The 24,867-nt window shown below is 48.8% G+C and overlaps 8 protein-coding genes across 8 annotated transcripts; 5 read left to right on the top strand and 3 right to left on the bottom strand.

Annotated features, from left to right (window-relative positions):
- Positions 1-225: 225 nt before the first annotated feature.
- On the top strand, positions 226-2,515 carry N7457_003207 (fungal specific transcription factor domain-containing protein; the record flags this gene model as incomplete). Its single annotated transcript, XM_057174252.1, has 3 exons — positions 226-294; positions 356-1,086; positions 1,138-2,515. 3 exons carry the CDS (start codon positions 226-228, stop codon positions 2,513-2,515), a joined length of 2,178 nt encoding a protein of 725 aa, XP_057034403.1.
- A 1,280-nt stretch (positions 2,516-3,795) lies between these two features.
- N7457_003206 (SGNH/GDSL hydrolase family protein) lies at positions 3,796-5,621 on the bottom strand (the record flags this gene model as incomplete). Its single annotated transcript, XM_057174251.1, has 10 exons — positions 3,796-4,095; positions 4,182-4,418; positions 4,473-4,532; positions 4,592-4,685; positions 4,748-4,835; positions 4,956-5,080; positions 5,130-5,182; positions 5,239-5,275; positions 5,337-5,343; positions 5,420-5,621. The coding sequence occupies 10 exons, from the start codon at positions 5,619-5,621 to the stop codon at positions 3,796-3,798; spliced, it is 1,203 nt and encodes a 400-aa protein (XP_057034402.1).
- A 2,592-nt stretch (positions 5,622-8,213) lies between these two features.
- Positions 8,214-9,794, top strand: N7457_003205 (acyltransferase family protein; the record flags this gene model as incomplete). The annotated part of the gene is made up of 3 exons (XM_057174250.1): positions 8,214-8,327; positions 8,401-9,028; positions 9,091-9,794. 3 exons carry the CDS (start codon positions 8,214-8,216, stop codon positions 9,792-9,794), a joined length of 1,446 nt encoding a protein of 481 aa, XP_057034401.1.
- An 886-nt stretch (positions 9,795-10,680) lies between these two features.
- N7457_003204 (uncharacterized protein) lies at positions 10,681-10,863 on the top strand (the record flags this gene model as incomplete). The annotated part of the gene is made up of 1 exon (XM_057174249.1): positions 10,681-10,863. One exon carries the CDS (start codon positions 10,681-10,683, stop codon positions 10,861-10,863), a length of 183 nt encoding a protein of 60 aa, XP_057034400.1.
- Positions 10,864-11,985: 1,122 nt separating this feature from the next.
- On the bottom strand, positions 11,986-12,580 carry N7457_003203 (uncharacterized protein; the record flags this gene model as incomplete). The annotated part of the gene is made up of 3 exons (XM_057174248.1): positions 11,986-12,230; positions 12,402-12,440; positions 12,502-12,580. 3 exons carry the CDS (start codon positions 12,578-12,580, stop codon positions 11,986-11,988), a joined length of 363 nt encoding a protein of 120 aa, XP_057034399.1.
- Positions 12,581-14,436: 1,856 nt separating this feature from the next.
- Positions 14,437-19,179, top strand: N7457_003202 (uncharacterized protein; the record flags this gene model as incomplete). The annotated part of the gene is made up of 3 exons (XM_057174247.1): positions 14,437-15,442; positions 15,600-17,173; positions 17,221-19,179. Coding segments are annotated over 3 exons (4,539 nt in total), but the record flags the coding sequence as incomplete, so codon positions are not given.
- An 862-nt stretch (positions 19,180-20,041) lies between these two features.
- On the bottom strand, positions 20,042-20,563 carry N7457_003201 (uncharacterized protein; the record flags this gene model as incomplete). The annotated part of the gene is made up of 1 exon (XM_057174246.1): positions 20,042-20,563. The coding sequence occupies one exon, from the start codon at positions 20,561-20,563 to the stop codon at positions 20,042-20,044; it is 522 nt and encodes a 173-aa protein (XP_057034397.1).
- Positions 20,564-21,827: 1,264 nt separating this feature from the next.
- Positions 21,828-24,381, top strand: N7457_003200 (GcvT family protein; the record flags this gene model as incomplete). The annotated part of the gene is made up of 2 exons (XM_057174245.1): positions 21,828-22,902; positions 22,937-24,381. The coding sequence occupies 2 exons, from the start codon at positions 21,828-21,830 to the stop codon at positions 24,379-24,381; spliced, it is 2,520 nt and encodes an 839-aa protein (XP_057034396.1).
- Between the last annotated feature and the right edge of the window lie 486 nt (positions 24,382-24,867).

Genomic DNA, 24,867 nt, shown 5'->3' with positions numbered 1-24,867 from the left:
CGGTGAAACTCCAAAGTGTAGGCAATGCGAGGAATCGAAGTCTCCATGCTTCTATCCGCTGAAATGGCGAGAGAAGAAACAGAAGTAAGAGCGACCCATCTACATAAGGTTGTTAACCTCGAAGAGTGGCATTCTTGTTGATCATGCAAAAATTTGGGAACATGAACTAAAACCGATACCAGGCAAATAGGGACTCTCCATAAAAAGGTACAGGACTATGAGAGAATGCTGAAGGAAATGGAAACTCTGGTCCGTGGCCCATCTGCCGAGCGTATTAAAGGTATACTGCAGAAGGTGAGAGGCCCATCAGGCCCAAGACATCTCGTACCCTGGGCTTTGTCTAATATTTCAGCAGTATAATTCTGGCTCATCTGATGCGTTGGATGGAAATCCAAGGCCTCATCATACATCCAATGTCCAGGGCCAGGGTTGGCCTGAGCGATCCAGCTCATCATCTTCCATCGGCTCCCTGGAGGCGGTAGACCGGGTCGAAGATGATCTCAATCTAACAGAGAGCTCCCGAGCCACAGGCTACATGGGCAAGAGCTCAGAGGTCACATGGATGCGGAGAGTAGAAGAAGAGGCAGAACAGCGCAGTCGAGGCCAGCCACCAAACTTCACTTCTAGCGACAAGGACAGCAGCACCCGAATCGCTCCACACGTGATCAATTATCATCTTGACGACCTGGGCATCGATGCACCTGGGCCAGTTCAAATGTATTGGGTGCCTCCTCGACTACTAGCAGATCATCTGCTCGAGACTTATCTACGCATGGTCCACCCTCATTTCCCCATCATCAACCGCACTATGTTCTCTTCACAATACAGAGCCTTCTTCAGTGACATGTCCTATGCAGACAGTAAATGGCTGGCAATATTAAATCTCGTATTTGCAATTGCGACAAATTACTCATATAACAGTGATGCGACACAGCGAAGGGATACTCAAGACCATCTGTTCTACCTAACGCGGGCTAGAATGCTTAGTATGAGTGGGGATAATATATTCCAACATCCGGACATTCAACAAGTGCAGATAGAAGGGTTGATTGCGTTTCACATGCTATCTACGAACCAAATCAATAGGTGAGTTGTCTGGGGCTTTTATTTACAGAACATGTCTAATACCAGCTCTAGGGCGTGGCGAATCTCGGCTTTAGCAATTAGGTCCGCAGTCTCTCTGGGAATCAACACGAAGACCAGTACTTGCAAAATCTCAGCTGTCTCTAAGGAGGTTCGTTGTCGAATTTGGTGGTGTCTGTTTGCAATTGAGCACAAGTTAGGTTCGATGACAGGCCGAGGAACCTCTATCTCAATTCATATGTCTACCACTCACCTGCCTCTTCCATTCGACGAGGATCAATTTTCAGACCCATCCGCCGCAGAGCTTCTCAATGATTATGGACTAAGGGAAAAATGCTTAAATATGGCCATGACTAGCCCACACCTCCGGCATACCGATAGTCCGCAGACTGATGATACACTAACTGAGGCTGGGCATGCATGGCTTCGAGGGCTACCAGTCAATTCCAGCATCTACTTCCTATACTATTCCGATCTGATCGTCGTGAACCAAGAAATTCTAGACCGGATTTACAGCGCAGAAAGTGCATCCGTATCATGGGAAGACGTCAAAGGCAGGATCAATCAACTGAAGACAAGCATTGACACTTGGAAATCGACCCTCCCGCCTGGGCTGAACTTTAGCACCATGAAAGACGAAAACGACCAAACATACTGGGCAAAGACGAACTTGGCATTTCACTATTACAGCATACGAATCATTCTAGGACGACCCTGTCTCTGCCGGCACAGGACGCATCAGCAGAAAGCCGACCGAGAAGGATTCAGCCACGACATGGCTGTCATGACTTTAGAGTCTGCCATGCACATGCTTGATCTATTACCAAGTGAACCAAATACCGCCCATGTATATCAATTCTGCCCGTGGTGGTGTTTTCTTCACTACATCATGCAGACAGCGACAGTAATCATCCTAGAATTGTCATTTGACTGTTTCCACATGCCAGATCGAAGAGGCAGTCTTCTCCAGTCAGCGAAGAAATCTGTCATGTGGCTCCACACAATGTCCGAGCATTGTATCGCCTCCCATCGTGCATGGCAGCTGTGCGAAAATGCACTTCGCCGTCTAATGTATACCATGGGATACGATGCCAGTGATACACAACAATTTCCAAACCCAGGGCGGGACAGCCTCTTTGCTGATCCTCCAGGCCTGATGCTACCTACATATACAGATGGAAGTATGACTGGTGCGCAGTTCTTGCCGCATAATGGTATTCCCCAATCTTCGGTACCGGCATATGGAACTCATGACGCGAGTCCGTATACCAATACTACAGCATCTGAGGCCCTGTTCGTACAGACTGAACCAGTGCTTCCTGCAGGCGATACATACATTCCTCATGACCCGATTAGCGATGAGTTCATTCGATACTTCTTCCCTGGTTTGGATGGGGAAGAAACACACCGTGGGGACGATAACAAATTCTGATCTCGACGCAGGTCTGCTGGCAGATATTTGCATGAGGAGGAATCCGACGTTGAGTGCTTTGCATCAGAGAAGATCTACGCAACTCGCAATACTAAACAATAAATATACATTATTTACACAATGAGGAAATCGCGGCGATATAAATTTAGCTAGGGTTCGGGGAAGATAAAAACGAGACCATCACGTTACCCATGGGAGACATTGAAAGTCATAAGGCAGGCGACACCCTGAGCGCGTTTAGGTGCAAAGTGCACAGTGTAAAAAGCACAAAGCAAGAAAGCCTGCACTGTAGAACTGATCTCCGCTCCCCAAACCAGAGGAAGATCCAGACAAGATACCTAGCTCCAATGTCCAACCTTAACTGATTCAGAAAAGGTACTTCCACCAATGACCTTCCTCTTTCACGTTTGCCTCGTTTTCCCCAGCAGCACGAGACAGGCCTTCGCGATTTTGAAAATATATGTCGGATTAAAGTCCCAAAGCATCGACCTGAGCTAACCTCCAATATCCCGCCTCTCAGTCGCAGTATACGCAAATCCCTGTTCACCCGAACAACACCCACACCCAGTTGTGCAATGACCAGCGCCCCTCGTACATATCGTCTAATGAGCTCCACAGCAACCACAACCCCGAGCACAGCACCCGCCTCTACGAATACAATCTTGAACGAGTTCCTGTCGGAGACAACAGACCGGATCTTGTCTCATCGTATCATGATCTTCTTTCAAAAAGCCCAGTGGGAACATAGATCTATAGACGAAAAGAGATTGCTCATTCTGACTATGTTGTTGAAGAACGGCTTTTCGCTCTTCTTGATATCGGCGAAATTATTTCTCTTCTTCGTCGTTTGGGGGAATATTTATTGGGAGGGGAGAAAGAGACATGCCATCCTGGGATTATATAGTCGACGAGTACTCCGTATAAGGTTGTGTAACAGCATGGCCGTCGCTGAAAGAGGTCTGGGGTAAACTTTAATCTGCACACGTGGTACCATGGGGAAGGTTAAGCTATTGCAGAACTGAGTCTAATCAGACTTTCCATTAAAAAGGTACACGCTGTATAAAGGCAGCCAGAGAAGACCGCGGACACTCACGCTATATATATAACCCCCCAACGAACCCTTTCCAGGCTCCAGAGGTCCAGTATCTGAATCACAAGAAACTGTATATAGGATACTCCAATTTATCCACTCAGTGCCAAAATATCCAAGATAGAAATATACAAAAGGCCGGATAGATAACCCCCAGCGCCAATTCTAGTCTCAAGAAGAAAGAATGCGATCAGTATTCCTGCTGATCGTTCCAGTAGGCAGTTCCAGACTGGACTTCGCCGGTGGGCTCAAGCTTCCACCGGAGAACCAACTTAACCCACTGCAACAGGTGGCTGGCAATCTTGACACTGCCGACATCTGTCAGGTGGTTCTTGGGGTTGATGTCGTTGTGTTGCAGGAGTCCTTCGGTGGGGAAGTAGTAGACGAAACCGCGATCCTTGAAGTGTTCGTTCACCTCGCGGGTTTCTTCAAGGTAGTAGGTGCTACCGACGTAATTCTTGCCTTCCTTTTTGAATCCTCCCCATTGGGACTGTTGATTGTTAGTTGGAAGTGAACTATCTAGACCCCAAGGATATGGGTGGGAATGAAATGGAAAGAGTTACGGCATAGACATACCATGAGGAGAATGACGGCGTTGGGCCAGTTAGAGTGGATATTTTCAACCAAGCTAACGTAGGCATGGTAGTAATCCCGCCCGGGGATTTCGTTGGGGTGACGGTGGTCATTGCCGCCCATCTGGATAACCACAAGATCGGCAGGTTGCTCGGCCTTGACGTCCCAGTGCTCGGGGTCGTGGTCGTAGATTGCACGAGCACGAGAGCCGGGGTCCGAGGCGCGGTGCCAGTACCATTCCTAGTAGCGCTGTCAGTGAGATACTAGGCTTCTAGCGAGGAGGGGATGCCATACTATGCCGCGAGATTGGCCGCCGTAACATTGCTGATCCGCAAGGCAAACGCCGGGATAGGCCTGGTTAAATTCAGTCAGCAGGTCCGAAAGATAGGGCTCCGTGTTGGAGGGGGACTGACTGTAATGCCGTATTCAACATTGCCCAGGCCGTTGGCGAACATCCAGGACCACGAGGACATAGTTTCATAAGTTGCGAATTGTCCAGATGCAAGGCTGGAAGAAGAGTTAATTGGATGGAACATCGGGTGATATGTGATAAGAGGGTGAAGACTCACGATCCACCGATGATCTCGACTCTCTTTCCGAAGGTCGGGGCCTTGGTGATCTCGGCATCATTAGCGACAGCGACACCAGCAATCTGAACTGTGTGAAAGGTCAGCGACGAACAGACTCAACGACAGGAAGAGACTTATCCAATGCCCCAATTCGTCACTGGAATGTAGTTAGTATATAGATCGTCGCTAGATTCCGATGATAACATACCTCTCATCTCAAACAGATTTTTGCCGATTGGTTCATCGCCATCCTTGAGCTCTGACCAGGGACCAACGAATTGATATGTTGAGTCGGCGGTGACGTTAGAGAATTGCCAGTCCAGAGAGCCGACGCTAATAGGTATTAGAAGAATTCCCGCATGAATAGGGTGTGTCGACATACCGGTAGGCGACCAGCACACCTGGGATGGTGCTAGGGCCGAAGTTGACGGCGACCTAGAATGATATTAACATGTGGAACCAATTAGGGTTCCTCGGAATGGAAGACGTACCTTTTCACCGGTAAACTCGAACTTGATGCCCGGTGCTCTGACTTTTAATTAGTACCCATGACAAAAGGGGTGAAAAAAGAATAGAAATCAAGACATACGACCACCCTAAAGTTCGTTAGCAAAAAATATTAAAAACAAGAATCCGGGGAAGAGGAGCCCGATGGGGGGGGAGTGGACATACAAGAGATGTGCTGGCTATCCCATCGACCTTTGTAAGAGATCTCTGGGGCATTTGCCGGATAGCTTCTCCAGGATTCGTCCAGAGTGACCGGCTCTCGCTGGCCGGGATAAGGGTTCAGTCTGGGCTGACCGTTCTCGAGAATGGTGGCCGAAGCGACCATGGCCCACGAGAGGAGGGCCGTAAATCGCTGTCCGAACCGCATTTTGAGTGTGAATGATAGTCCCTATCCAACAGAGTACAGACTTTCAAGGTACTACAACGTTGCCCCCTAAAGCATCGGATTCACCTGACTAAGGGGTAAGATGCAAAAGACACAAATTGCGTGATCTTGGCGCCGTCTGCCAAGGTCGAGGTCCACAGGGGTATTGTAATTAATACGAGTCGTGTGCCAGATTAATTACCGTTGGCCTATCTGATCAAATTTCCCGAGACCCTTTCTCTTAAATTATCTTGGGGGCGATGGTCCACATCAAATTAGGGCCAACGGAAGACCTCTGTTCTAGAACCGAACCAAGGAAATTCAAGAATGAAACCAGAAAAAAAGAAGGAAGTTGGATACCTCAGACATATCAGACCAGAATGCCAATGCAGATACGAATGCAGATACGAATACAAATACAAAGATGAATACAGTGAAAATACCTATCTCCGAAGATTCGGGACTTGGAGCCCGCCACATCTACTCCGTACCACCCCTGCACTTATTATTATATACCTATGAAGGCGTTGAGCCATGAAATGCAGGGGAACCCGCCACCCAGTACGGTGTAGAATACGATCTTTTTTTTGTTTTTTGTTTTTTTTTTTTTTCCTCATGTCCAACCCTGGAAACAGGCCCGGATGTCCAGAATAAATGGGTCGCCAAGGAACTACAAATTGATATCTTGGGCTGATCGACCACAAGCATACTGTACCTGGTGCATTTGGATGAGTCGGAACGACATCCCGGAGTGCTGGGAACCTCATAGGGCTTAGTTTTGGTGCATCACGTTCCAGACGATGTGAGTGATAGACTCCGTATGGAATACGGAACATGTACATATGTTGTATGTTATAGGAACGGAGTGCTCCGTACGGAGTCTCCGTACTCTGGAGACAATAACCTCTTTGACCCCGGATCGGGCCACTTTTCTTTTCTTTTTCTTTTGGCGGCATTTAAAGTGCTAGCGTGAAGGGTCAGGAAGTACGGGGTAGATAGTGCGGTGTAGTTCAAACTGACCAGTCTAGACATAAGATATGAATTTGGAGTGGCATGCAATAGCGTGCTGGACGTGTGACCAGAACCGAGGTAAAACGTGTTTCCCATTCATGGCCTCGAGGGGTTGGTCTCGAGGGGGGTTGGACGATCTTCAAGGCTCCAATATCACAGGGCAGAAAAACCAAATACAAAAAAGGGTGGTCCGACCGTACGGTGTACGGAGTACGGATACTGGGGGTCAATTTCAATTGAATTCTAGAAGGACCCATTGGTCCAATAGTGGAAGAGCTAGCATAGCGCCTGAGTCCATCCACTCAGAACGGAGAGCCAAGACCTTGGTCCGATTGGCTGGGGTTGTGTCCTCTGGGAATTCAGAAGAAAAGGTTTGCATTCCCACCGACGGAATGTTCTCCTTGGGTGTATTCATCCTGAAAGCAGCTGGGAAGTTTGGGAAGCGCGGTAGGGGATGCTCCATATCTTCGCATGGAGTCTTCTGGTCGAACGATACACTTCTCCTCCGTACAGACAATGGGTACTCCGCACTCGGTTTCGTATTGAGCGGAAACCTTGAAATAGGGGCCTGTAAATTCCATCCCCTTGGATGTCATAGCGTGACGCCTTCAATGTCAACGCCGAATCCGATTTACCGTTACCGGTTTCCAGTGGAGACTACGATCAGCGCCAAGATCCGGCGTAATTTGAGGCTGTTAGGCCGTGGTTCAGGACGGGGGAAGACGCTGTTTTCATTGGTTGATTTATTACACGCTCAGCGCATTTCACCTGCGCGTCGTCAGCTTCTTGTTCCTTGATAGCTTAATTTGTGCGGATAGCTTCATGTACGGAGTACGGAGTAGTGCAGTATTGCACTATTACTGCACTACTCCATACGGAGCACTGCAGACGGACTCCATTTGCCCCTTTCACTTGTAATCATCGCAGGTGTCTCCGTAGGACAATGCCCATTCCCGAGAGATACGCCCTTCGCGGCGTATTGTCTATATGTTGTGTACTCTGTATACGGAGCACACGATATAGAAATCCTTCAGCGTGGATTCTCTAAATGCAATAAAACAATACCCAAGACATGTTTCTTGTTTTTTATTTTATTTTATTTTTTCTTTCCCGCCATATCTGGGGTCTCATACATAAAAATAGCGTACACTGTATCATATATCAAAGGTTTTGGACTTGTATTGAAGCGCCCCGCCCAGTCAGCTCCACGCGAGGTGCCCGTTCAGTTCGCCTACCGTTTTCTGCTTGGCCAAGCCCCCGATCACTCGTGGGAAAGTCGGATTTCTCTTACATATACCCCATTCTGCTGTCCTAGCTTTTCCCACCTTTGAACCGTTCTCCCGTCTACGTTCGTTGATCTATGGGGGCTGTGGTTTTGCATCTCTAGGCCTAAGTATAGACAGTGCGGACCTGTCCCTTCTTCTCTCCTTTAAATCTTTGGCTTTCGACTTTCGATTTTTTGGCATTTTTGTGTTTCCTATTCGACCTTTGATGTTTATGGTCGCAGACCTCCCATCTCAATCAACCCACTAGATACCACGAGCCCTCGCTCGTGTGGTGTCTCATTCAGTCTTTACATCCGTCATGGAGTATATTCAGCCCAACCACATTTACACGCGCATACTCGAAAACATTCCCTGGAAGTCCGCAGATCCATCGGTGAAAGGGGATCCGCGGAAAAGTGTTAAGTGGATTGATGTACGTCTGGCAACTCAGCCTTATAAGGATAAACAAAAAAAAAACCCCTTCCAAAATGCTAATCTTCTGACAGGGTCTTCGAGGCATCGCATCATTCCTAGTCATTCTCACTCACCTTGCCCGAGCATGGGACTATAACCTCTTTTCTCCCCGCGACGATGTGGACACCCCTCCCCGAATTCTGCAGTGGCCCGTTTTCCGTATTCCTTGGCAGGGCCGTCTTGGTGTCACCATCTTCGCCTTCTTGACCGGTTATGTTTGTGCCCTTAAGCCGCTCAAGCAGTCTCGCAATGGCGATATCCTTGGATCTTTCACATCGGTGGCGAAGAGTGCCTTCCGTCGCCCTCCTCGTCTTATCTTCCCTGCGACTATCGCCCTGCTCATCTCATGGGGCATGGCACAATGCGGCGCCTTCATTGCGGCAAACCGCTCTGATTGTTGGTGGTGCCGGTACGCTGCCCCCGATTTGGAGCCTACCTTCTGGGCTGAGTTTGTTCGGTTGTTCAAAACTTTCCTTGAGGTTTGGACCACTGGATACATGGCGTACGATGATCACCAATGGGCTTTGCTTCCGCTGCTCAAGGCATCTATGTTGATCTACATCCTTATCTGTGCCACCATGTTCGTCAAGTTCCGATTCCGCCTGGTCATCTACCTGGGAATGTACCTCTACTTCCACCAGGACGCAGCCAAGAACACCGGTAAGTCTTTTTTTATCTGCGCCCACACACTTGTGTCATGTACTAATGAACAAATAAAACAGAAACTTTCCAGATGCAAGCTATCTATGGCATGTTCCTCAGCGACCTCTCGTATGAGAAGGGTTTCAAGGCATTCGTCGACCGTCACAGCTGGGGTCGCAAGGTTGTTTCTGGCACCCTTCTCATCCTGGGTCTTCTCATTTGCTCATACCCCGGAGAGCACCCCGAATGGTCCACATGGTCAAACTACATGGAGAAGGCATCGCACTACATCTTCCCCCCGAAAGTCAACGTTGGCAAGCGGTACTCCGCCATCGGTGTCGACCTCATTATCTTCGCTATCTACATCTCCCCCTCCACCAAGGAGTTCCTGTCCAGCCGTCTCCTCCTCTGGTTCGGTAAGCAGAGTTTCGCCGTTTACCTCGTTCACGGTACTCTCCTCCGCACCGTTCTGTGCTGGATGCTTTACGGAATCACTGGCCAGCCTTGGGATGGCGATATCGTCGACGACAAGGGCAACCCTATCTACGGTGACGACGGTGAGCCTCTCCACCCGCACTGGATCCCCATCCGTGCCCCCTGGGTTGTGGCCATCAGTATCCCGACCTGGATCTGTCTGGTCTACTTCTGCGCCACTCTGTGGACTGGATACGTTGATCCCTTCTGTGCGCGCATGGCCCAGAAATTGGAGAAGTGGACATTCCAGGAATCCGATGAGGTTCCGCCTCCCCTGCCTATGACGAGCATCCCGATGCAGACCGCTTAATTTTGAGCCCATTTTTTGTTTTTTGGAAAGACGTTGGAATGATTCCTTACGAAGCAATGCCCTGGCGGCCTTCGCTTTCAAGTGTCTATATGTCACTCCCTGTTTCATTTACTTTTCATCTCTTGCATTTTTCTTCTTTTCTCAGAGCACCATTTTTGGTTCTTTCTTTTCACCATATTTTTTATCATATTTGTGCAGATCATGATTGGTGTTTTTTCTTTTTTCCTTCTGACTTGGGCTTTCATTCTACGAAATGAATTCAAGTCGCGGATTGTGTGGATAATTTCGGATGTACATATACATACTCAAAAATCAATGCCCGAAACCTGACTATCAATCTTCACCTGAGCATCAAACGTGGACAGCGTACAAAAGTACATGACTAGCATCAGCATCCCCCCAACCTCAGAACCAAACCATTCCCCTCGCACATTTGAAACACGGCTGGTGGGAGAAAAAAAAAGGGGGGGGCAGGGTCAAAAGTCTTAACTCCGAATCTAACTGTCCAGGATTCAGCCACTGACATCGACGGCACACAGGTCCAAGCAACCGCATCAGCCAAAAACCTAGAAAAACCACGAGTCGCAAGATGACAGGCTCGTTCGTTATCTCCTCGCCCCTGAGCGCCAAGACCCCGAAGTTGCAGAAATAGGGCTGGATCGCCGCCACCCTATGCCAATTGCCCCCACCCGAACAAAAAGAAATTTCCAGACACCCGAGCGGTCCCAAGACACTCCGCCAAGATGCTAAAAAAGCAGAACTAACCCCCAATCAGACGCAACTGCCGACACGACGCTGACACTTGGGTTTCAGTACGGAGTACGGAGTACCTGGAACGGGAGGGGAGGGGCGCCTTATAAAACCGATCCCCACAGCCCCCTCCCCAATGTCCCATGTCGTTACTAGCTTTGTTACGGTATTACTGTGCTGGGAAGACCGAGATCTTCGTGACACTGATGGGGCTTTGCTCCGCTCGCGGGCCGAGCACTTCCGGAGACTTGCTGTTGTCAGCGGTGGCAGGTTGTTGCGGCCCGTTGATCCTTCTTCGAGAGGTTGGTTACGTGTATAAAGTGCGAACCAATGAGATACGAAGAGGCAATTTGGTTTATATTGTCTGCGCCGCCACAAGATAGGCGGTGCGTTCGTATATCTAGGTGAGCCGGCGTCGGATACACAGCGGTCATGTGGGCAATCTATTCACTCGTCTTGTACGAGCATGATCTTCGACGGCGGTTTGAGATTGATCATCGTGTGTTCTACGTGCGGACACGGGATATCCAAATGTAGCTAGCTGATGCACAGCATCTCCTGTTGTCTGGGCATACGGCTCAGGAGTCGACGGGATCTGCAGTGATCGATGAGGTGTGGTGTTGTGTATTTCTCTTGTGGTTTGGGCATAGTTCCTGTGGTTGCTTTTATGCTCTAGGAAACTTGCACAATCCATTTTCGGATACAAACCATTGCAATTCCGCACATAATTGAATCTAGTACGGAGTAATACCGGACAATTTCATTTCCAATCTGGTGCTTACCTGGTAGTACCGTTGTTCCTAATCTTATATTCTTGTTTTAAGATCTGCAAGAAGGCTTTATGCCAGGGAGCTGAGTGGCTGGATATAATATCATATCCCGTGAATATTGGACTAAAGTTCGCAGGGAAGTAGTTTCGAGCTCCTGGAAAGTTTTAAACGCGGTGAATGCAAGAGTATTATTACACTTTCTATGGAGGGTATCGAGGATAACCATAACAGGGACAGTGAGAGGATGAGAGGCACTGATATAACATCCACGTATACAGAGCTCGGAAAGCAGGGCACCCACAAGCATAACGCCCAAGTAGTTAACGCGTCCGCAGGTGTTTTATAGCGATCTATTCTTCTTCAGAGGGCGTATCTATATATTCATCATGTTTCCTACAATGTTTCTTGCTCTGCACTCAAGTCCTTGTTTATGGTCGATACCAAGCAGCTGAATACGTTCGAATTATGACTATTTTGATGAAGAACTGTATGATCGAAGTGGGTACAATGGGGGGATTCATTCAAAATCACAAGATTGGATGTTTTCGATTGCGGTTATGTGGACATAACAAGGCCCAATAAGGAGAAGACCGATATTCTATTGAATGAATCAATGCTTTCCTGCTCGGCTCGAGAGTAGACCCAGACTCAGCTGATGGAATATTCATCAACTAATCATTGTTGTTGTGGTTTCCCCAGCCCTCGTCCCCAACGCTCGCATTCCATCCTGACAGGTTATAGCCCGTGTGCTGAGTCCACACCTCACGGTTCCACAGCCAAATCAGTCTCTGCTGCTCTAGGTGGCTAGCCAACATCTCGGCCTCGGCGACAGTGAGATTGGCATTGAGGATCCATGGGTACTGAGGGTTCCAAGAGGGGACACTCGAAGCAGCCACAAATGGAGCTGAGGCAGGATCTATTCAAACGTTAGAACGATTTTGTCTGATATGGTATTCGAACAGTCGTGACTAGGAACGAAAAAGGCTTTCATGACTCAGAGGAATGCTAAAAGGAGCTGGACATGATTCAACGATAGGGGCAAGGGATTGGTGTTTTGAATGCGGTGGGTATAAAGATTGTCACTTACAGACATTGCCACTCAATGAAGTCTTGTTGATCGCTGTCTCTGTGACATTCGTCAGTCTTCTGTACCTCATCCTTATACCCAGAGAGTAGATGAAGCTTACTCTTCTTTGTTCGACCCCAGTGGGCAACTCCATTGGCCTTTGTAAAGTTAAAAGGTTGGTTGACCGGAAACTCTAGCATGGATTGCCGTTGCTGGAATGTGCGTGAGAGTTCTTACCAAGCCGTTGGCAGACTGTGAAGCTGTCATTGCTGCGAAATTCATCAAATCCCGGTAAAGGACTCGACATTGGACTATCTCATGTCCTTCGATCTGACAATGGGTGCACCACAGCTATGACGGGTCAGTATGAGTCCATGCTGTTTGTTGACGCGGCTGTTGTTGTAGTCTCTCGGGTAGATGGTAATGATATAGAAATGAATTGTGAGAGAAGGAAGTTTGAGCTCTGCACGGATGTGTAGCTGACCAAACACACCATGATGTTGCCGTGAAGCAACCCATCTGGCGTGGTTGTGAGACAGGCTGATAATGGCGAGTCATGACATGACACCATTATACTGCTGAAATGCATCATAACAACCAAAGTCATACTCAAAATTACATGAATATGAAGTCACTTGATTGGGCTTCAAGGAGGGTAGTGCATTGGCAATCCATGAGGAGTCATGGCAGTCCAATGCGATGAGAAAAACTTCAGAGAGGTCGTTGATCTTCTTTCGGAAGCACCCACTCTCAATATGACAAGGTCACTTACAAGGTGTCGATCGTTGTCGGCCATCGTGAATGAGAATAATGAGGACTGCCCAGGTGTGACTGAAGTAGCAAGGTAAAGACGAATGAGTGGTGATGCAGAGAGGAAGACGGAGATGATGAGAGGAGGAGATGATGAGAGGAGGAGATGATGAGAGGAGGAGAGGAGGAGATGATGAGAGAAGGAAAGGATGAGAGAAGCCAGTCAAACCCCATATCAGTCATCTATCTTTGTTCTTCAGCTTCTACACATCTGATTTAACAAATTCTTTCTTATTGATCATATATAGCTCACCTCATATAACGCTATGTCTTTGCGTATTGGGATACTCAAGCACTATGTTTGCATCGGAAAGTCATCTTATAGATAGTGAATACTGAGAGCGAGTCTAATTGACCTCCTTCAATACACCCAGAGCCAGAAACCAAAGGAGGTCGGACATTGCGTTTGCTATAGGGCATGGAGCTTGGCACGCCCCGAAACCAGACCAAGCTCATATAGATACGATCTATCGCATTGTCGCATACCTGAAGGGCGACACAATGAAGGGAATTACCTATTCAGACAAATACAGCATCTAGCTGAAGATTTTTGTTGACAATGACTTCGCCTAGTGTGCGAACTCACATACGTCAACAACCACGTGGATTTTCACGCTTGCCGGAGGGCTCATATCTTGGTCATCTTAGAAACAGAAAACCATGGCTACATCAACCATAGATGCAGGTCATATTGCATGCGTCGAGGTTGCGAAGGATGCTGTGTGGATTCGTAATTTGATCATTGATCTCTGTAGTCTATCCGCTCGATTGTCTTCTGATACCCCGGATCCCTTCATTACAACTTCAATCGGCTGGCGTTCAAGGGCCTTGGTCGCTGATCATTCACCCTTTTGTACGCGCGTGCGCAATTACAGCCCCAATATGAGGCTGCCAGTAAAACCGGGCTGTGGTTGGCCGCTGAATGACCCCAGTTTCCGAGGCGTTTGCGGATACTTCATCAGGGGTGATGACATGTCGGCGCTGCAAGACTCCCGGTGTATGGATAAGCGGCTGTAGGCTAGTCAAAGTTATTAGGAACACGCAGTACAGGGTAGGTTAATGAAAGAATAATCATCGTTCAGGCTATAATCTTGGAAAGATTCGCATGTGGGCACCTATACTCCGTGTTTAGGACTATCACGTGGCTGGGGCGTAGTTGGGCGAAGTCGTTTAGGTATTCAACGCTTTCTCTCCCTAACAATAGTCAACATTTTGAGTCATTTACTCGAACGAATAATACCTTTCGATGTCTTCCATACACCCTCAATTCAACAATTCGGAATATGCTGTTGGTTGGATCGCTGCATTACCGCATGAAAGGGCAGCCGCGGAATCTATGCTCGACGAGAAGCATGCACCACCTCAGTCTAAGAACCCACAAGATCCAAATATCTACACCCTGGGCTCCATCGATGGTCCAAATGGCAAGCACAATGTTGTCATTGCGAGTCTTCCAGTCGGCCGTTATGGAACGACGGCTGCCGCGACAGCTGCTGCCGGGATGCTTGCCAGCTTCCCACAGATCAAGTTCGGGCTGATGGTTGGGATCGGGAGTGGTATCCCAAGCGATGATAATGATATCCGACTCGGCGATGTCGTGGTTAGCAAGCCCGAAGGCTCCTTTGGAGGTGTGCGACAATATGACTGTGGAAAGGCTACGGCGCAAGGATTTGAGGAGCGGGGTGATTTGAACTCTCCTCCTTCTGTTTTGCTTAATGCCGTGAGCGCACTTCAGAGCAAGCATGAACGGGCTGGGAGTGATATCCCCGGCTTGTTAGATGCTATATGCAGCAAGTACCCATTGATGTCCAACCCTCGACAAGGAGCCGGCTATGTTTATCAGGGTTCGGAGCATGACCGTCTGTTTGACCCAGACTATGAACATCCAAATGGCAAGAGAAATTGTCATGAATGTGATGCTTCAAGGCAATTGGAACGTCCGGAACGTGCCAATCTGGACCCGTATATATTTTACGGAACCATTGCCTCTGGGAATCGAGTTGTCAAAAATGCACGGAGACGGGATATTTTCCCTCAGTGTCTCTGTTTTGAAACGGAAGCTGCGGGTCTAATGAACGATTTTCCATGTCTTGTTATTCGCGGTATCTGTGATTACTGTGACAGTCACAAGAACGTCCAGTGGCAAAGGTATGCGGCTGCAACGGCTGCTGCATACGCGAAGGAGTTGATGCAAATAACAGACGTGGAAGATGTTCAAAATGCATCTGAAGCGCGCACACTTACTAGTGAGAGTAAGTGCTAATTATGATTGGATTACTTCGGCTCCCCAAGTACTCGCTCGCCGGAGCTTCTTGGATGATATTTCCGTAATTTCGCTTGTTACTTGATTATTGCCACACTATCTCTTCTCTTCTTCGATTGAAACCAGTCTAACTGCTAGATTTATAGTGCGAGAAATCAAGGTCACGCCACAGAAGAATGAACAACGTGTACCTGAACTCGAGGACCGACGCTGTCGAAAAATCATTGGCGCCCCTGATCCGGTGGCCGATAAAAAGCGAATTGAGGAGGCAGAGGGCGGTCTGCTTGAAGGGTCATACCACTGGGTGCTCAATCATGATGAGTTCAAGAGGTGGAGAAACAGTGACTATGATCAAATTCTGTGGATCAAAGGTAACCCCGGCAAAGGCAAGACGATGTTGATCTGCGGGATCATTGATGAGCTTTCGAAAGAGGCTATTAATGGCAGCAATATTGCATACTTTTTCTGCCAGGCGAATAGCAATCGCATCAACAATGCTACAGCAGTCTTGTGGGGACTTATATCTATGCTTGTCCAACAGCAAAGCTCGCTGATCAGCCACATCCCGGATGACTTGTCTGAGAATAAAAATGCATGGGTTCAAGTGTGTGATGTCCTTCTGGATATTCTCGGGGATGAAGCTCTGGGAATTACCTATCTCATCATTGATGCACTCGATGAGTGTATCGCTGATGTAGATGAACTTCTCAGGTTTCTAGAGAAACACTCATCGTCATATCCACATGTGAAATGGGTTGTGTCAAGCCGTGACTGGCAAAATATTAGAGAGACTCTCGAAATTATCACACCGGTCAAAATTGACCTTGAGCTTCACGAGCACAGCTTATCAGATGCTGTTCAGTTTTTCATCGAGCATAAAGTCAAGGAATTGTCCGACAGAGAGGGATACACAGAAGAGCAGAAGCGTAACGTTCAGAATCACTTGGAATTGAATGCAAAAGGAACCTTCCTGTGGGTAGCGTTGATTTGCAAACAACTTTATGAAGCTTCAAAAAGGTATCCTGAAAGAGATCTCCGTGCTCTCCCTGTCGATCTTGATGATATGTATCATCGAATGTTGAGCAATATTCATGACTCAAAGTATCGCGACGATGCTCAGCTATGCATCTCTCTGCTTGGAATTGTCACGACTGTTTATCGCCCTATTACGTTAGACGAAATTCCATTATTTCTTGACTTACACGGAAATACGACAGGCAACAAGTTTGATGACGATGAGCTGATAGAGATCGTAGGGCTTTGTGGCCCCTTTCTTACTCTCCAACAACGCACAATTACCTTAGTACACCAGTCCGCACAAGACTTTCTCCAGGAACGGGTATACCAAAAGATTCATCCTGACGGAGAGCAGAAGACACACTACTCTATTTTCTCGGGGTCTTTGAAAGCAATTCACTCAACATTGAAACGCAACATATACAAGCTTAATGACCCCGCCATTTCAATAAATGAGGTCAAGCGGCCAGATCCGGATCCGCTAGCCACGATTGGCTATGCCTGTATCTACTGGGTTGATCACCTCCAAGAGTATTCCCAGCGCAAAAGTCCCACTCCAACGAAGAATGAACAGCTGCAGGACCTCAATCCACTTAGGTCTTTCATGTGCAATGACTTGCTTCATTGGATTGAAGCTCTCGGTCTATTGAGAAGCTTGTCAGCAGGAGCCACGTCGATGCTGAAGCTCGAGTCTTTGTTAAAGGTATGCGTACAAAACGCTGGTAAATGACAGTTCTAACTCAGATATAGAAAATTACAAGAGATGCAGATTTGATTGCTAGAGTCCAAGATGCATACCGGTTCATCATACATAACAAGATGATGATCGATAATCATCCACTTCAAGTGTACTCTTCGGCGGTGTTCTTTACTCCTCGAGGCACCATAACAAGGAATCAGTTTGAAACTAATGAGCTGGGATGGCTTAGTACTAACGAAGTTGTCGAAGAAGGCTGGGGGCAGTGCTTGCAGACCCTCGTGGGCAACGGCATCCATATGAACTCGGTAGTCTTCTCGTCTTCTGGCACGCTGCTCGCGTCCGGTCATGCTGGAGGGGCTATCAAAATCTGGGATCCCCGCAGCGGCCAGTGCTTGCGGACCTTTAAAGGCCAGGGCGACTCAGTTTACTCATTGGTCTTCTCACATGACGATGCGTGGCTCGTGTCTGGCGGTAGCGCCTTTGAGATCTGGCAAACCCACAGTTGGCAGTGTTTACAAACATTTGATCGTTGCCATGACCCAGTTAGATCGGTGGCCTTATCACCTAGTGGCAAGCTTCTCGCATCTGGTAACGAGAAAGGCACTATTCATATCTGGGATACCGATAGATGGCAGTGTCTGCAGACTCTTGAAACTCACCGTTACCCGGTCAACTCAGTGGCATTCTCGCCTGATGGCACCCTTCTCGCGTCTGGTAAGGATCTCGACTTGTCTCCCGAGCCTTGTAGGCTCCCCGGCATTATTCATATCTGGGATACCAGCACATGGCAATGTCTACAGACCCTTGAAAGTCACCGCTACCCGGTCACCGCAGTAGCATTCTCACCTAATGGCAAGTTGTTCGTGTCCGGTCGTGGCGGCGGCTTTAACGGTGGCAGTGGCAATGTTCAGATCTGGGATGTGGAAAATTGGCATTCACTGCAGCAGTTTGATGACCTTGCCCGTGTCACCTCCGTTGCCTTCTCAAATGACGGCTCGAAACTTGCATCTGGTTTCCAAGAGGGCGACATTAGAGTCTGGGATACGCATAGTTGGCAATGCCTGCAGACCTTTAAGGACAACCAGAACTGGACCACCTCTGTGGCCTTCTCAAATGATGGTGCACAACTTGCAGCTGGCTCTATGGATTCCAATATTAGGCTCTGGGACATGCAGAGTAATCTATCCCTGCAGAGCATCGATTGCCACCATGACAGGATTGGATCAGTTGAGTTCTCGCCTGATGGCGCACTATTTGCGTCTACTTCTACGGATGGTACTATCAAGATCTGGGATGCTTATAGCGGACAATGTCTACAAACTATCGAAGATCAGTGTGTAGGGTATGTACCAGTGGCCTTCTCGCCGGATGGCCTGTTGTTTATATCTGGGGATGAGAAGGGGACGATTAAGGTATGGGAGCCTCACAGTTGGCGATGCCTAAAGACCCTTGAAAACAATAGTGGCTTTGTATGCTCTATAGCCTTCTCACCAGATGGCATGCTGCTCGTTTGTGGCTATGATACCGGTGTTATTAAGGTTTGGGATCCACGGACCTGGAAGTGTCTACGGATCCTTGAAGCAGGAGGGAATTATGTGCGGACCATCAACTCAGTGGTCTTCTCGCCTGATAACACGCTATTAGCGTGTCTTACCTACTTTCTTTCTTCCGGCATTGAAAACGTTATCAACATCTGGGATTTACGCAACGGGGATCGCCTGAAGACCATTTGGTGCCAAGATGAGCCAATTATCTCACTGATCTTCTCGCCTGATGGCGCCCTGCGCGGTTCAGATTGTTCCAAACTTCCTAGCAAGACCATGAAAGTCTGGGATATCCTTAATTGGCATCGTCTGCGGACCCGTGAGGCCGACGGCAGCGATGTCATGAAATTGGATGTCACTAAACCTTACGTCCAAATCAACAGAGGCAGTTCTATCCTACCTTCTCCCGGAGATCCGACATGCTCTCTGACAGATCCAGAAAGCCGGTCTGCTCAAGGATTTGGTGTAAGCGAGGATCGAACTTGGATCACATGGAACTCGGCCAATCTGTTGAAATTGCCACCAGTATTCCGTTTGACGGAATTTGCTGTATCGGAATCTGGCATTGGTATTGGCTGCTCTTTAGGACATATTATTCTGTTGAATGCTGCATGCCATGGTTTGCCACAGAAGACAGATAGAGGCCGTGGTAACTAGACAGATGAAGCAATGCGGGGAGAAGCCAAGTCCTGGCCTCGTTTTCATTCAGTCATTTCTTCTTTTCCCACACTTCTCAATGTTTGACCCTAAGAGATAGCCTCGTGTCTGCTCACTTGATACTGAGATATGCATACATCCCAGCGCCGCTTTTCATGTTTTGCACAATCCCGTGATGCCGTTGGGTAGCACCCGATATATCGCAATTAATAATTGGGATGTTCGACTTTTATTGAGCAGAGATTAGAGTTATATGGACCATATAGTGAACCCGTTATTATATACATTTTTGAACGTTCGTTTTCGGATGTGTGTTCCTGGTAGCCTGTCTCACTAGGGAGACGGAGTGGTAGAGGGGAGCTCATAAACGCAATATTCGTTTAACAAGTGCCTGGGGACCACGATTGATTTGGATCAAGATGATCAGAGTAAGAACCAAAGTCACTACAATGATCTGAGGGAAGAAGGTTAATCCCAATCCAGACAAGCAAGGGTTGTCTAGGGAGAACTTACAACGAACAGTAAGATCCCTACCAAGTTCAGCTCCCATCCTCCAGCGTGTACTTTCCCCCGAGCAATGGCATTTTGTTGTCTCCAAAACCGGAATGTACCTATCAAGGCGACAGCAATCGCAACAAAATGGCAGGCCACCGAAAGCGGGACTCTAATCTCATGAAACGACAAGCGATCGACTTGGAGTAAGGGTCGTTGCAGGCGGAAGAGTTGAGCGACGAGAACCCCTTGCATGGCGATCACCGTGGACGTACGGATGTATGCAAGGAACGTTCTTTCCAGGGCTTCGAGATTGTTTTAGTGGAATGGTCAAAAGCGTGCCTTGGGAGTGTGGTGTGAATTTACCGAAGTGATCTCGATTGCTCTTCTGTGGCACCGTCAGGCTCACATGTCGATTCCAGAACCGACATATCCAGCTCCAAAGACCTGTGCGAGCTTCAAGCTCGCGACGGGAATCCGGACGGGACGTTGTCCGACGTGTGCTCACATACTCCTCGCCCGACGAAGCTGATGGGGACGAGTAGTCTATGTCGTTGTCCTCGCACGTTTGTATCTGTTGGAGTTCCAATGCCTCTCGGTCGTCCGTGCGGGTCTCGCGAGCGGGAGTCGGGCGTGAGTCGGTCAGGACTGCGTTGGGTGGCTCCCCGAGAATTGGAGATTTACCGGGCTCTTCAGTCATGATGAAATGGAGTGGGAGATGGCAGATAATCGCATTGTTGTTGTTGAGGCAAAAACTCCAAAGAGAGTCGGAGTCACAGGGAGGGCAGGGATCGTTTCTTGTTGGGTTCCCCACGGATCGGCTCCAGCCGAACGTCCAACGTTTGCCCCGCAGAGCCTGGGGTTAGGTCCATTTGAGAAGCCATTGTCATTGAGAGGTTTGGAAGATCGAGCAAGAGAAGAGTTATATCTGAAGCTATAGTTCACATCTGAAACGCCCTGTATCCACCGCCGTGTTGACTCCAGTTCGTCGACAAGACCCCTGTCCCCAGTTGCTCCTCTGGCCAATCAGCAGCCAGGAAATGCCGATTGCATCATTTGGGACGCGGATGTTGCAATGCGCTGCCAATGACGACGTCTCGCCGTCACCAACTCGCCCAATGGACCCCGTTTCTGGACTCCAAAGCAGTTAGCTCGCAACAGGCAGCTAAGCTAGCGGGACCGTCGATCTCAACCCCAGATACCGTTGGAGTTGTGGCTCCAACGTCTTTCCCGTTCACAATGCTAGGGGAAAGCTCCAATGCCTCCAGCTCATTACTGCCATGCACTGTATCGCAAACCTATTCAAGGGGCTTAGTGCCTAGGCATTGATCCGATCAACCATCTCGTGGATTGAATACCGACTCCAACCTGGGAGAGCGATACCACGGACCTTTGATTTTCCGCTCCGATGCGTGAGGCCCATCTCTATATCTTTCTCCTGGACAACAGCCAAGAACAGCTGTGCGGAATGGCATACTTAGCTTGGTAGCTCCTCGTTCCGTGGATAACACTCTTGGATTGCTTCAAATTCCCACGACCCACCCCCTCATACTAAAATTAGATGCGTATCTACAACCCCGTGGCCGAAACAGGAAATGTTTTCCATTGCCAACGAACCAAACGTCGTATGGAGCCGATTGATCAATTATGATTGCCCCGACGTGCTTGATAGTCTTGATAAACATGGGGAAGCCAAGTACATACCCTGCTGGTTCAATCCTGCCAAAATGCAGCCCGTGTTCATTACTGACATACTCGGCTTTACATCGCCGGAACCCGTGCTTGGCGTAACATCTTTATCTTTAGCTTCATGGAACACTATATCCTCCCCCTGTGCCTCTGCGGGGTGCGGGGAGAGTTGTACGAGGATGTCACACATTGTACGAACTATCAACTATGTGATCATACAAATAGAACCGACGTCTGCTGCTGTCTAATGCGGCCACAACACCTATCACATAACGATGTCTCTCTCACAACGCGTGGTCATTATCGGAGCCGGGATCGTAGGCACCAACCTCGCCGATGAGCTGGTCTCCCGAGGATGGAAGGATATCACGGTCGTGGAGCAGGGCCCGTTGCACATGCCGGGCGGATCGACTTCGCACGCCCCAGGCCTTGTCTTCCAAACAGGTCCCTCGAAAACAATGGCACATCTCGCACGGTATACAATGGAAAAGTTCCTTTCGATAGAGAAAGATGGATATAAGTGCTTCAATCAAGTCGGCGGGCTTGAAGTGGCAACCACTCCGGCACGGCTGCAGGATTTGAAGCGGAAACACGGATATGCCTCGTCATGGGGAATTGAATCCCGGCTTGTGAGTGCTGAGGAGTGCTGCACGCTATACCCTCACTTGAATAACGAGATGGTGCTGGGTGGACTGCATATTCCCAGCGATGGTCTCGCACTGGCAGCTCGAGCAACACAGCTGCTCATCGAACGGACCAGCAAGGCCGGGGTACGTTACCTCGGCCATACTCCCGTAACTGGGATTGAGCGCGACGGTCCTCGTGTAACCGGCGTGAAAACCCCGAATGGCATCATCTCAGCAGACCTTGTGGTCTCTTGCGCTGGGTTTTGGGGCGTTGAACTGGGAGCTATGGTCGGCGTGGAGATTCCTCTACTCCCATTAGCACACCAATACGCAAAGACGACAGCGGTACCCGCACTCGCTGGACGAACTATCAACAACCTGCCGAATGGAATGAATGCTACACTTCCAATCCTCCGGCATCAGGATAAGGGTCTGTACTACCGTGAACACGGCGGACAATATGGCATCGGATACTACGGACATCGTCCAATGCCGGTCGTTGCATCGTCACTGGGATTGACGCCAAAGCACGTCGATGAGAAAAGCATGCCCTCTCGGCTGGATTTCACATCCGAAGATTTCGATCCCGCGTGGAAAGAGAGTCAAAATCTTCTCCCCGCGCTCCGGGAAACAGATATCGCTGATGGCTTCAACGGCATTTTTCTCTTTCACGCCCGACGGTGGGCCACTCCTTGGGCAACCATCTCACCTCGACGGCTTCTGGGTAGCGGAGGCTGTGTGGGTTACACACTCAGCAGGCGTTGCCCGAGCTCTCGCCCAGATCCTCACAACCGGTCGATCTGACATCGACGTCTCCGAATGCGATTTATCCCGTTTTGAAGAAGTCCAACTCAATCATGACTACGTTAGCGAGACCGGGCAGCAAAGTTTCAGCGAGATATATGACATTATTCATCCTCTCCAGCAGCGCAAGTCACCGCGGAAGTTGCGTGTCAGTCCTTTCTATGCCCGCCAGTTGGAACTTGGGGCATTTTTCCTCGAGACTGGGGCTTGGGAGCGGCCATGGTGGTATGAAGCAAATAAAGAACTGGTTCAGGCTCTGCCACCGTCATGGAAGCCTGTCGAGAGAGATGCCTGGTCGGCAAGATTCCATTCGCCTATCTCCGCAGCCGAAGCGTGGAAGACTCGGAATGCCGTTGCTATGTTTGATATGACTGCTTTTCATCGATTCGATGTGTCCGGTCCTGGGGCTCTTTACTTGCTTCAGCGGTTAACGACGGGTGATATGACCGCCAAGCCAGGGACGGTTACTTACACTCTTCTTTTAAATGACCATGGTGGAATTCGTGGCGATATATTTGTCCTGCGACTCGACGAGAGCGCGTTCCAGATTGGAGCAAACACTGCAACCGACTTGGCATATCTGAAGAGAGAAGCCCGCATCCAGGAACAGAACACACCAGGTCAATGGACCCAGGTCCGTGATATCACTGGCAGCACATGCTGCATCGGTCTGTGGGGTCCTCGAGCTCGGGATGTCCTCGCCGGAATCAGCACAGCCGACATTTCCAACAAAGGACTTCCCTATCTTAGCCTCAAGAAGACGATCCTCGCCGGTATCCCTGTGACCCTAATCCGCAAATCCTCCGTGGGCGAGCTAGGTTGGGAAATCCAAACCAGCGCCGAATACGGCCAACGACTATGGGACACAATCTGGCAAGCCGGAAAACTGCACGGACTCGTTGCAGGCGGCCGCAGCGCTTTCAACTCCATGCGTCTCGAGAAGGGATACCGAACCTACGGTGTGGATATGACGACAGAGCACAATCCGTTTGAAGCGGGGGTCGCCTATGCCGTGGACGCAAATAAAAAGGACGATTTCGTTGGAAAAGCCGCTTTCCAGCGTCTGTCTAACCAGGTACCTTCTCGGCGACTGCGAGCTTTGATCATCGATGATGGTCGCTCGGTGGTTCTCGGCAAGGAGCCTGTGTTTTATAATGGCAAGGCGGTCGGTTATGTCACTACTGCTGCATTTGGGTACACTATTCGCAAGCCGATTGCGTATGCCTGGCTTCCTGGTGATGTAAACGAGGGTACGACTGTGGAGATTGAGTACTTTGGGAGACGGATTCGAGCAACTATTGTAGCAGAGCCGCTTTATGATCCTGAGATGAATCGTCTTAACCAGGATAGCTTGTCTGCTTCATCTGGGTCTAAAGATTCTTTCAGGTCGCGACTTTGATGGTTACATACATGTTTTTTGAAGGCAGAGTGGAGCAATTGTTTTGCTTTCTGGGCATTTCAATGAATACTTTAGATAGGTGGGAGAGCATTACAATTAAGGCACGTTACGACAACCCCATTTAGCGCCATTTTACCACATATTCCTTTATAAGTCCCTATAAAACATGACGGGATTTACTACCTCTTCATCTTGTGACGTGAAGGTCTACAATTCTCACTGCAGCTAATAATACAAATTACTACCGTGACTTCTCGATCTATGAGTAATGAACAGGCAGCATGTACAGGAGAAATCTAGACTCAAATAAACAGACGGTCCGCATGATGGCGGCCGGACAAGAGCCCTGAAAGGCTAAAAGAAAGATCTATGATACAATACAGACATGACGACAGACACACCACTACCAAGAAGGAGACCATATCAATATTGACCTGAGAGATAACGTGTAGGTTTCAATCAAGCACCAGATGAGGATGAGTCCTC

This window comes from Penicillium paradoxum (assembly GCF_028828445.1).
Source record: "Penicillium paradoxum strain IBT 22861 chromosome Unknown utg000003l_segment0_segment0, whole genome shotgun sequence".
NCBI classification, from domain to species: Eukaryota; Fungi; Ascomycota; class Eurotiomycetes; order Eurotiales; family Aspergillaceae; genus Penicillium; species Penicillium paradoxum.
This window is presented reverse-complemented; position numbering and strand designations above follow the sequence as displayed.